This window comes from Lupinus angustifolius, chromosome LG17 (genome assembly GCF_001865875.1).
Source record: "Lupinus angustifolius cultivar Tanjil chromosome LG17, LupAngTanjil_v1.0, whole genome shotgun sequence".
Classification (NCBI taxonomy): domain Eukaryota; kingdom Viridiplantae; phylum Streptophyta; class Magnoliopsida; order Fabales; family Fabaceae; genus Lupinus; species Lupinus angustifolius.
The window spans coordinates 16,851,760-16,864,061 of NC_032025.1; the positions used below are offsets into that span (position 1 = coordinate 16,851,760).

General features: G+C 33.8%; 1 protein-coding gene across 3 annotated transcripts; it reads left to right on the forward strand.

Moving 5' to 3' along the window:
• On the forward strand, positions 9,080–11,901 carry LOC109331656 (protein IQ-DOMAIN 1-like). 3 transcript variants are annotated; one of them, XM_019566296.1, is made up of 5 exons: positions 9,080–9,423; positions 9,571–9,870; positions 10,009–10,254; positions 10,389–10,526; positions 10,739–11,901. In XM_019566296.1, exons 1-5 carry the CDS (start codon positions 9,298–9,300, stop codon positions 11,546–11,548), a joined length of 1,620 nt encoding a protein of 539 aa, XP_019421841.1. In that variant the 5' UTR covers positions 9,080–9,297; the 3' UTR covers positions 11,549–11,901. The 3 variants fall into 3 exon arrangements, with proteins under 3 accessions (XP_019421841.1, XP_019421842.1, XP_019421843.1); XM_019566297.1 differs by having other exon boundaries at positions 10,009–10,251; XM_019566298.1 differs by having other exon boundaries at positions 9,574–9,870.

Sequence of the window (12,302 nt, forward strand, 5' to 3'; positions counted from 1 at the left end):
GACACAGAAATCAGTTAAAACAGAAAACACATATTCAACAGAAAATCAGTTAGGTTAATCGATTAAGCTACCACGTTAATCGATTAACTGAGACATTTATGCATATATTTCAAATGTCAAACTTATCATATGTTATGCACAATAAACATACATGCTTTACCAATTATATTATGCCTAATATGCACATATAACATGTATGATTGATGCATGAACATATAATTACTAGATGATGTATCTCATGAATATGATAGTTCAATTAAGATGGCTTAAGAGACTAGCATCTAGGTTTACCTAACCTATACTCAATTACTACGACACACATCCCAGACTACTTAGATTATAGACTCAATTTATATCCTAGTCTAGACATGACCAAATGAGCATAAGGCCTATTGATTGTTGAGGCATCTTCAAGCTTTCTTAAACTTTTGTCTTCATCAAAACATAGGCTAAGACATACTAGTGCTATCCTTGACACTTTGCACTTTCAGGTGGGTTAGGGTCCAAGTGTTGTTGTGTTCTAAGGCCTCTAGTTCAGTCTTAATGGCTTGTATCCATTCAGCATACTTGATAGCTTGATGAAAAGTTTTAGGTTCATAGTGAATGCTCACTGAAAGACAATATGCCTTGTGTCTAGGAGATAACTCATAAGATAAGGACTTGTGTAAAGGGTGTTTCACCCTGCAATTGGTTGGAATAAAGGTGTTGGTTAAAAGGGTGCAATGGAAATCTCTAAGATAGTTAGGTGGATGTGAGGTTCTTTGGAATCTTCTAAGGTTGATGTTTGGTGTAGGGGGTATATCAAGTGTAGTAGGTAGGTGAGTGTTACTAGTATGAGGTATCTCATTTTGAGTTTGATGATGATTTCTAGGTTCAAAGGGATCTAGGGGTTGAGGCATAATAGGTATGTTATGCTTATCACTGTGGTATAAAAAGGTGTAATCATCATAGAAACGTCCTATAAAAGTGGTGTGTTCAGCATTATTTTGGATATAAGGGAAAATATGTTCATAAAAAACAACATTCCTAGAGATGGAAATGTCTCTAGTTTTTAAATCAAAAACAATATAGCCCTTGGTACCTTGTTTATGGCCAAGAAATAGACATTTCTTAGCTCTTGGTCAAGCTTAGTTCTGTTGGCAGTAAGTGTAGAAACATAACATAGACGCCCAAAAACTCTTAACCCACTAAGGTTAGGTGTTGTCCCAAACAGAGATTCAAATGGAGACTTTAAGTCTAAAGTGGGTGTAGGAAGTCTATTTACCATAAGGACATCATGATTAACTGCATATCCACAAAGACAGGTTGGTAAATTGGAATGGAAAAGTAGAGACCTGACAATGTTGAGGATGTGCATATGTTTTCTTTCAACTATGGAGTTTTGTTGTGGGGTTTCAACACAGGATGTCTGGTGCAGGATTCCTAGGCTGGTGTAGAATTGTGGCATAGTGAACTCAGACCCATTATCTGTCCTAATGGTTTTGATTATGTAATTGAATTGGACATGGGCCATTTGAGCAAAGTTTTGGACTAATGCTCTAGTGTTTCCTTTGTTTAACATCATGTAAACCCATATATGCTTAGTAAAATCATCTACCATAGTGAAGAAGTACTTATGTCCCTGAATGGTAGGAACACTTAGGGCCCCCCAAATGTCCATGTGGACAATCTGAAAGGGTGTGTAGTATGTGTGTGACTTTGAGGGAAAGGCAGTCTAGGTTGTTTACCTAGATGACAAGAATCACAAACCAAATCAGACTTATGTTGCACATAAGGAAAATATTTGCATATATGATGAAGAACATTGTTTGAGAGGTGTCTCAATCTGAAGTGCCAAAGGTCAAAGAAATGAACAATTTTATTTTCTAAAGAACTAATAGTATACAAAACATCCTTTTCTTGGTGATTGTCCTTTGTCAATATGTAAAGGTCATTCCAGATTTTAGTATGATCAATCATCTTCGAGGTAGTCATATTCTAGATAATACAAGAGACCTTATCAAACACAATCTTGCATTTTAGGGTACAAACAAGCTTGTTAACAAAGATTAAGTTGTATTTAAAACCAGGAACAAACAATACATTGTGTAAAATCAGGTTATTTGAAAAGGTTATTGTTCATTAATACTTGATAGTGATTGTAAAAACATTAGGCAAACTTACAAGAATAGGTTTTATAGATTTGCAGCAGGTAAAATTAGACAGTTTATTTGTAACATGCACCGTGGCTCCACTATCTAAAATCCAAGACTGATCAGTGGAAGGAATATTTGAGACGGGTGCAAGATCATTGTTGGTTGAGAATTGGCTTATATGGTTGATTATATGTTCATGATCAATGATTAGTTGAGGTTCTTCACTCATTGTTTTAATGTGCTTATTTGTGTCTTGATCATTGTCATCTTTGATTTGTTGAGTATGAACATTGTTTACCATTTCATTGGCCTTTGATTTGAACTTGAAGTTTGGTGGAAATCATGTTTCTGTGGTATGCCCTTCTTTACCACATAAAGTGCATATTTTGTTGTTCTGTGGTTGACTACCTCTGCCAAAGTTACTTGTTGTTCCATTTCTTGGAAACCTTCTAGTGTCTCTGTTAGTTGTGAATCCTCTTCCACTGGTCTTGTTTGGTTGTGGCTTCCATTGATATCTAGTGTTGATGTTGTTGATAGTAGGTGGGTTTTCTTTATGTAGTGTGCCCTCTTGTTGTATAACTAGGGAGAACACCTTATTGATGGATAGTATGGGCTCCATAAGGAGTATTTGAGTCTTGATAGTCTTATATTGGTCATTTAGCCCCTTTAGTAGGCAAATAACATATTTTGATTCCCTTTAAGCCTTTAGTGCTTTCATGAATGCATAAGTGCATTTGTTGTTACATGTGCAGGATGGTAATTGCCTTAGCTGATCAAGATCTTCCCATATAGTCTTGAGGTCAGTGAAATAAGTGGAAATACTCCTATCTCCCTACTTGATGGAATGTATTTCTTGGATTAAATATGATGTTCTAAAATGATCCCCCTTTGAAAACCTTTCTTTAAGGTCTTGCCAAAGCTCATGTGCACTATCTATATATAAAATGCTTTGTGTCATCTGTTGAGTCAGTGATCTGGTGATCCATGATATCACCATAGTTTTGCATCTCTCCCATGCATCAAACATTGGATCTTCTTCTTGTGGTTGTGTGATAATGCCATTTATGAATTTGAATTTGTTCTTGGAGGAGAGGGGCCTTCTCATGGACCTTCTCCAAGAATGGTAGTTTGCCCCATCAAGACGTGGTGAAACTAGTACAAACCCTGGATTTTCACCTGGATGTAGATAATAGGGGTTGTTCAGATTTTGTGATGTATCTTCTGAGCCTGTAGCTGCTGTTGTGTATGGCTTGACTCAATATCCATGTTTGTGAAGTGAAGCAGAGAAGAGAAGAAAGAGATATGTGATTTGTAAGAGATGGTTGAGTGTTTATGAAGTAGAGCTCTCAATTTGAGAGTTATGATACCATATTACAAATGTGAAGGCGGAAGAAATAGAATGAAAACTCAATGATTCTTTTATTGAATGCATAATTTGAATGTTTACAACAATCCCTTTTTATAATAGAAATTACTTGTTATGCAAGCAAGCCAACTAACTCTAACTACCTTAACAAATTGAATAAGAAATAACATGTGCAAGATAAAATAAGCACATGTCTAAAAGACTTAAGAGCTCTAACTACATAAAACACTAAACCAGTATGCAAGCTGATATACACCAAGGATGTGCATTAGGAAATCCTGACTGATGCAAGTTGATATGCAACATGAATTCTTGACCGAGCAATGTATGTGCACCAAGAATTCCTAACCGAACCAATGAGCAATTCTGACCGAGGTGCCTTATTGATGCATCAGGCAGACAAGACTGCATTAGAAGATTAGGTCCAAGCACGAGCCAAACTCCACATAGTGATCCAAGCATTAGCACACATCACACTAATCATGTTTAAGCCAAGAGTCCATAGCCAATTCATACCCTACATACTATTCAAAACAAGGCATAAATCAGAATGTATTTTATATTTCATTATCCTCCTTTTTCTATGGGATCCACATTTTCTTATAAGAATAATCACAAGAATGTTATTCTGGAAGAAGTATTCTTAATAAATAAGAAATTCACAATGTCAAATGAAGGAAAAATGTTCTTATTTCAATAAGAATAATATAAGAATGACTATTGGAGATGCTCTTATGATTTCTTTGGTTTAGGGAAGAAAAAGGTAGGAAATGAGATAAGAAGATAAAGTATGAGTAGAGAGAATCAAGTAAAAAAGATAATAAATTTTAAGGATTGTTTGGTATGAGAAAAAAGAAAGAGAGATATGACTTTTTTTGATGAATAGTCAAAAATACTTTTGTTATATTAATTTTTTTGAATGGTAAAATTGTATTATTTTTTTCCAAATACTATACTCTCCCTCATTCATCTTCTCACCTAATGAGCAGTGTTATTACAACCTTACATGTTATCAAATCGGTCAGGATACTGATATAGTGGTATAGTGGTTCAACTGGTGGTTTAGTAATTAAACTGCATGTTGATTAAACTAGACATACATACTTATATTTTATATATGTAAACCTATAAATCCCGGCTAGAAAATGACCTGAAAATGTTCAAAAACGAGAGAACTTCATTTGGTCCTATTTTCAAAATTCTCAACCACAAAGCAATCGAAGAATCCTACTCAATTTCTCTAAAATTATGAGATGCAAAATAAACGTAAGTCACATTCAATCATGTATTCCAAAATTATAAAGTCTTCAACTTTTTGAAGAGAGAGAAAAATGTATTGGTCTCAAAACACCAAAAGTAACTAGTTTTAAGTAATAAACAGTAAAAATTAAACACAGAAAAATAAGTTTTATTCATTTTTCCTATTGGGTTTTCATCCTTTATTGCTTAGAACTGTATAAACAAAACTATCAATAAGATGAGAAAGAAAAAAACAAGATAATCGTGGTCTTGAAACCAGAATAAGTTAATCAAAACAGACAAACTCCAAAACAGAAATGAAATCAAAACCCACTTTTATTTGAATTTTGAAGAGAAACATAAGTATTATTAGAAGAACGTGGAACTTGGAAGACGCCGGAAACCGAAGCGGATGAAGTCGTGTGAAACTTGGAAGACGTCGGAAACACTAAAGCTTAAAGATGCCGTGAAAGTGAAGAAGAGATATTGGAGAATTGGAGATGAAGTCGTAAAAGGTGAAAGTGAATAAGGAAGAATGGAGAATTGGAGATGAAGCCGTGAAAGGCCAAAGTGTGAAACTGAAACCCTGTTTCATTATTTTGCCCTTAATGAAACGACGATATTTTGTCTCATTTTTTTAAATGCACAACCGACTAGTTCAGTGCCAATTTGGCCAATTCATCGGTTTTATAGAATACTAGCCAATTTTCACCAGTTCTTGTGCATATCCAGTTCAACAACCATCCTGTATCGATAAGAGGCCCGGTTCGCCGGTTTTCCCGTCGAACCGGCCGGTACGGTACAATTTTATCAATACTACTAATAAAGGGAGAAACAAAAAATGGTAGGACCAACCAAATTTGCTCCTTCTTCCCCTTTTCTATTCTCAACCAAATAAGAGGAAAAAAAATGAAATTTTCTCTTTTCTCTATCTTCTTATCTTATTTCCTCTTAAAATCAAACCAACCAATCAATGTGTTAAGCAACCCTACTTAATTTTGAGGTTGAGATATGTCAAGCCTTTTTAATATTTTATTAGGATTTGTTTGTGAGTTGAATTTGGATGAGAGGAAGTGAGAGATAAAGCTCTATAGTTATGAAATATGCTTATGAAATGGCTTTAAAGTCTTTCATTTCTATTTCTTCTACTTTAAAACTCAACTTGCAAACAAATCTCTAGAGTATAATCATCCTAATACACTACTCATGCATATATTTAATTATTAAGATAAATCTTTCCTCATATGAGAAATGTATTAAGATAAATCTTTCTTCATATGGGTTGGAAGTAAAGCAAAATCAAATGGGCATGCTTAACTTGGGGTTATATTAACTAGTTTTGTAATTATTATTTTAAAAATAAAGAAAAAAGAAATCAGTTTAATAAAATTGTCTTCTCTTTTCTCAATATATGAAAACATGAATCTAACATACAATATTTATTTTATCTTTCTAAGATACTGTTCTGACATCCCTTGTTAGCTCTACCGTGGTCCAACACCCCACATGATATGTCTCCACAAGACACTTGCTATCCTTGCATAACTCCAATCTCCAACTTGTTTATTTAACTAAGAAAGTTAGAATTTCCACCAAAAGCTGTTTTATCCCCAAAAAAGAAATAATAGCTTTTCCTCATTCTATTATAGAAAAAACCACTTTTGGCTTCTCTCTTGTCCACACTCAACTTGCTTTTCTCCCCAACCTCACTGTGTTCAATTCAGCCTTCTCGGTATCACACACACATAAATGACACATTCTGCTTTCAATTATTATTCATTAACATTAAAGCTTTAGTTAACATAACTTCTGACACTTCCACTACTGGTCCACCCATGTCACAAATTGAAACTTTGCTCATTTAGATTAATCTTTATATTCTATTATGCCCTACACAGGCTGTCTTTCACTGCCATATAAACTAATGAACTTATGTACATAATTTAAATTAAACCATGTACTATGTTCAACATGATTTTGAAGCAATAGTTTTTGTTTCTTATTTTATGTCACGTTGGTCAAGATAATTTAATTCATAAGTACTCTTTATGTGACTTGGTATTAGCAAAATTGAATGAACACAAGTTAATAAAACCATTTAATTAGATTTTGTCTATGGTTTTTATGTGAGGGTGATTTAGCTATTTCACTACCGAAGAGATTCATTATTTTACAGTACTGAGGGAACTCAAGGCAGAGCCAAGGCCAGGGCAAGTTCACTGTAGCATTGATGAACGTGTCTAAAAATAGCTAAGATTGAATTATTGCTTGGAATTGCCCCTTTCTGAGGAAAAAAAATCTATTAACTTTGAATTTTATATATTATCATTGTATTATCAATCATTTATATTTAATTATCAGAATATTAAAAATAAATAATAATAGATGATATAATAAATGTATATAAATATTTATATCGGCAATAATTGAATATTATATTGTTACTTTTTTATCTTCCATAACCTTGAAATCCTTTCTAATTAAACAGTGAACCCAATCTTCACATCCATGGGTTTGGGTTTCACCAACCTGACCCCGTCAATCTCCCACCAAATACGTATATAGGAAAAGGGTGCACATTTTTTGTCATGTAGTTTGTGTCATTCTATATGCTACAAATTTATGATTAGTCAGAAAAATATATTTAAATTAAAATTTAATTATTAATTATTTTTTTGACCAATTACAAACTCATAATACATAGAGTTATACATATTATGAAACAACATATGTATACCCTTATAAAAATACATTTAATCAAAGTGGGTTTTCTTGGCCAAATTCAAGTTAAGTTTGGTAGGACCGCAAAGGGGGCATGTAATGCTTACCCGTATCTAGACCTATTTGTAGCTATTTATACTAACTTACTTTTAAGTTTAATTTAATTTATATTTATATAAAAATAATTGTTACATAATAATAATAATAATAATAATAATAATAATAATAATAATAATAATAATAATAATAATAATAATAATAATAATAATAAATAATATATATAATAAATTTATCACTTAATTACTAAAATTTATTATGAAACACTTGGCTACATGCATGTGTTGGCATTAAATATCTATGGTATTAACAATTTTCAAGTTTAATTATTTACTTATACATTTTCTAATATTAAATATACAAAAAAAAAATTATCACGTGAATAATTATATGCGTATATGATTAGTTTATCACCCATTGCTAAAATTATTATAAAGTAGTAATAATAATAATAAGATAACTAATATATTGTGGAAGAGGAAACTTATAAAGATCATGTTGACTTTATCAAAGGAAGATAGATTAACTAAAGTTGTTCAGGCACAAGTCAACTAAACATTATTAAACTTGAGAAAAACACTCATTTGTGTGAATATATTACCAATTAATTTTTACCTCTTATTTTATTTTAGTATATGCATGTGGAGTGGTACATATGCTAGAAGGAAGTTTCAACTTGATGCAAATGAGTAAAATATCTCATATATACTCACAATATGCTTCTCCACCATCTATAAGCAATTAGTGGAAATACATCGAGTATTTTTATGGATATCCCGATATACAAGTCAAGTATATTTGTCATCAGCTAGTAGGTACATGTTTGGGTTATGTTAGGGAAACTTTAGTGGGGGAATTTACTCGAATATGGTGAATACTAGAGGCCATGAAGAGGCCATGAAGAAGTGTATCCTAATATGTCATAGAGAATATGATAAAGTGAACTTGTCATTTATCACATATTCAAACTGATTCAAGTTAAAACAATGCGTTATTGTGAGAAATGAAAAACTATCAATATTGATCATTAGATCTTATTTGAATGACTAAGATTAAAAGATACTTGTGGATGACTATACTAATTTTAAATCATAATCATACACAATTAGTTCTAAAGCCCAAATTTATTGTTCTTATAATTTTAATGTAAAAATTAAAAACTGTTCCTATCCAAATGCATATATATCTATTATAGAACAATTGTAGATCATACTTAGCATTAGTTTTACTTTCAATGAGATGAAGAGAATTGATTTATTTGTATTGGGTGGTGTTATGTCTTTGGTCTACAATTGAGACCATGACATTTATTTATAAGAATTATTACATGTCATGAGGAGTGAGGCCCCTTTAGTTCATACATGAAGAATAACCTCCTTTATCCATATTAAAAATAAAAATAAGACTTTTGATATATATATATATATATATATAAATAATCTTTTTTATGATAATTATATTTATAATTATAAATTTTACTTTAATTTGGCTAATAAAAATAATTTGATTTAAAGATTACATATTTCATCTAAATTTTCCAAGATTATACATTATAGTATACTTTTATACGGTTTGGCTCCTCTTGTTTTCCTTGTCTCTTTACTTTTTCTCTCCTCTTAGTCAGACACTGTTAAAAGACTTTGGTTGGGTGACATTAGTACCCAACCTGGTTGGAACTTTCGGTCTTTAACTCTTGCACACAATATTCTGGCTCTATCTGAGCCTTTATTTTTTGGAAATTTAGCTGTAAATGCATTTGAGATTTTACTGTTCATTTTGATGGGGAAGAAGGGAAGTAGTTCTTGGTTAACTGCTGTCAAAAGGGCATTCAGATCTCCAACAAAAGATAGTGACAAAAGTAGTAGAAGAAGAGAGGACTATGATCATGAAGAAGATGAAGAAAAGGTCTTATTACTCAAATACTTCAACTCACTCTTAAATTTTCCATTTTTTTAATATTTTCTACTACCCTTTTGTTGTTGCTACTTTCTAGATCAATATAGATAATGATTAATAGTAATAGTAAGTGAAAGTGAACTTTTCTTTTTTTAGAAGAGAGAAAAGAGAAGATGGATTTTCAGAAAGAATCATGAAACAGTGAACACTCAACAAACTCCAACAAAGTTGAAGCATGATGTGGCTACTACAACAAATACAAGTGTGACTTCAAGGACAGACCAAGATCAGAACCATGCACTTGCAATGGCTGTGGCCACCGCTGAGGCTGCTATGGCCACTGCTCAAGCTGCTGTGGAAGTTGCAAGGTTGACCAAGCCTATTAGTACTACTAATCATCACGCTAGGGACCATTTTGCTGCTATTGTGATTCAAACTGCTTTTAGAGGATATTTGGTAAGTACAAATAATAGATCTATTGTAAATTTGTAACCCCTTTGTTTTGTGACATCATTATGTAAGTTGAAAAGAAATTGAGGTTGATGTGAATGAGTTTTTTCACTTTTTTGTTGGGTATGTTTGTGGTTGGACTAGGCGAGAAGAGCGCTTCATGCGCTTAAAGGGTTGGTGAAGTTGCAAGCTTTGGTAAGGGGCCATAATGTTAGGAAGCAGGCAAAGATGACCCTTAGATGCATGCAGGCTTTGGTTAGAGTACAAGCAAGGGTGCTTGATCAGCGCATAAGGTCTTCGCTTGATGGTAGTAGAAAATCTACCTTCAGTGACACCACCAGCGTTTGGGAATCGCGGTATCTTCAGGAAATTTCAGATAGGAAATCAGTAGTAAGCCAGAGCTTTCATTTGATTAAACTTTGTGTACTTCTTTATGCTTTCAGAAAAGTACTTTTTGCATAGAAAGTAAGGGTTCTTAATTTTTTGCTTGTGTGTTTGAATTGATTGTGTGGTTGTTTTGACAGTCAAGAGAGGGAAGCAGCGTTGCGGATGATTGGGATGAAAGGCCACACACAGTTGAAGAAGTTAAGGCTATGTTGCAGCAGAGGAAGGAAGCAGCTATGAAGCGAGAAAAGTCCTTGTCTCAAGCCTTTTCACAGCAGGTTTCATCCTACACTCTTGATTTATGAACAAGTTCTAAATTGAATCCTGTTGCGGTTATTTTCAGTCAGTGCAGTCACAATTGTGGTCAATTCGGCCATAGTAACTGCCGAAACTTAAATATTTCAATTGTAGAACTCAATTTAGAACCTTGTATTTTAATTTCCCCGTCTAATTGGTTGTAACTTGTACACCATGTCATACTATATCATAGATTTGGAGGAATGATAGGACATCATCAATTGGAAATGAAGGTGAGCTGGAAGAGAGACCAAAATGGCTCGACCGATGGATGTCTACAAAGCCATGGGAGGGTAGGGGAAGAGCTTCAACTGATCAAAGAGACCCCATTAAGACCGTCGAAATTGACACCGCTCAGCCTTACTCATATCTAGGAGCTAGTTACAGAAGATCACATCCAAATTATCAATATAACCCACACCTCCAACCACAAAGACATTCCATTGCTTCCCCTATCCATGGAACACACCAAAATGGATCTATTCACCAATCCACCGCAACTCCGTCTCCAGCAAAATCAAGACCTATCCAAGTCCGGTCTGCGAGCCCTCGCTGTGTTAGAGAAGATAGAACAATCCACACCTCCCAAACACCAAGCCTTAGGTCTACTTATAATTACACTGGGAGCTTGTACCAGAATGGGAGGGTTGGAACAAGTAATGCTGCTGCTGCTGCATTGCCTAATTACATGGCTGCAACCGAGTCTGCAAAGGCTCGAATTCGATCTCAGAGTGCTCCAAGGCAGAGGCCATCAACACCAGAGAGGGACAGAGGAGCTGGATCAGTTAAGAAAAGGCTTTCATTCCCGGCTCCAGATCCTTATAATGTAGGAGCTGGTTATGGAAATTACGGGCAAAACTTAAGGAGTCCAAGCTTCAAGAGTGTAGGTGCATCACATTTTGGTACGGAACGGCAATCCAACTACTCTTCTTGCTGCACTGAGAGTAATGGTGGAGAGATTTCTCCTTCTTCAACCGGTGACCTTAGAAGATGGTTGAGATGATTTGTTGATTAATTTGATCACAGTGTGAGAACTGAGAACTAATGAACTATGACTCATTAGGTTATTACCATTCACTTGTTATTTTTAATTTAGGCTTTTGTGATATTAGAGTTATTTTAGTGCTAGTTAAGCCCAGAAAGAGAGAAAGCTATTCAGGGTGTACTGAGTATGATGTAGGAGCAGAGGAGAATGTATTTTCTTGCTACTTGCTAATATGCTAAGAGCCATTGATGTGTTGTATGATTTGTTTTTATTACTTTTGCTAGGATTGAAGATAAAAGTGAGCCCTATGTGGTGGCCTACCTCACTTGGGATGTTGTATTTGATGTTGAAAGAATGAATGGCCTTTATTGGACTGTCCTGTCATAGTAACATGTAATATCTTGCATTCTAGCTATTGCCTGTACACTATACTTAATTAGCATTTTACAGCATCTCCACCCTATGTAAGGAAAAAATGTATGCACAGAGTATGAGTATGATACACTAATAGTGTATCATTCACCATTTATATTTAATCATTATTGACTCTTCAAAGAAAATAATGCAAATGAATGATGAATGATTGACTCTATATAAACTTTTATACTGATAGTATATAGATATTAGAGATTAGTTGAATGAACAAATCACATACACTTAAGAATTCATATTGTTATAATGTAGCTGCCACAAGTCAATCATGACAGCTTTAAGTACTATACTTTGGTTCAGTCATCTCATACAAATCTTGCTATTTTCTTCTTTTATCAAA

Coding starts and splice junctions, on each gene's coding strand:
- LOC109331656 (XM_019566296.1), top strand. CDS start 9,298: ATGGGGAAGAAGGGAAGTAGTTCTTGGTTAACTGCTGTCAAAAGGGCA. Junction 9,424..9,570: donor ATGAAGAAGATGAAGAAAAG/GTCTTATTACTC, acceptor TTCTTTTTTTAG/AAGAGAGAAAAGAGAAGATG. Junction 10,527..10,738: donor CTCAAGCCTTTTCACAGCAG/GTTTCATCCTAC, acceptor ACTATATCATAG/ATTTGGAGGAATGATAGGAC.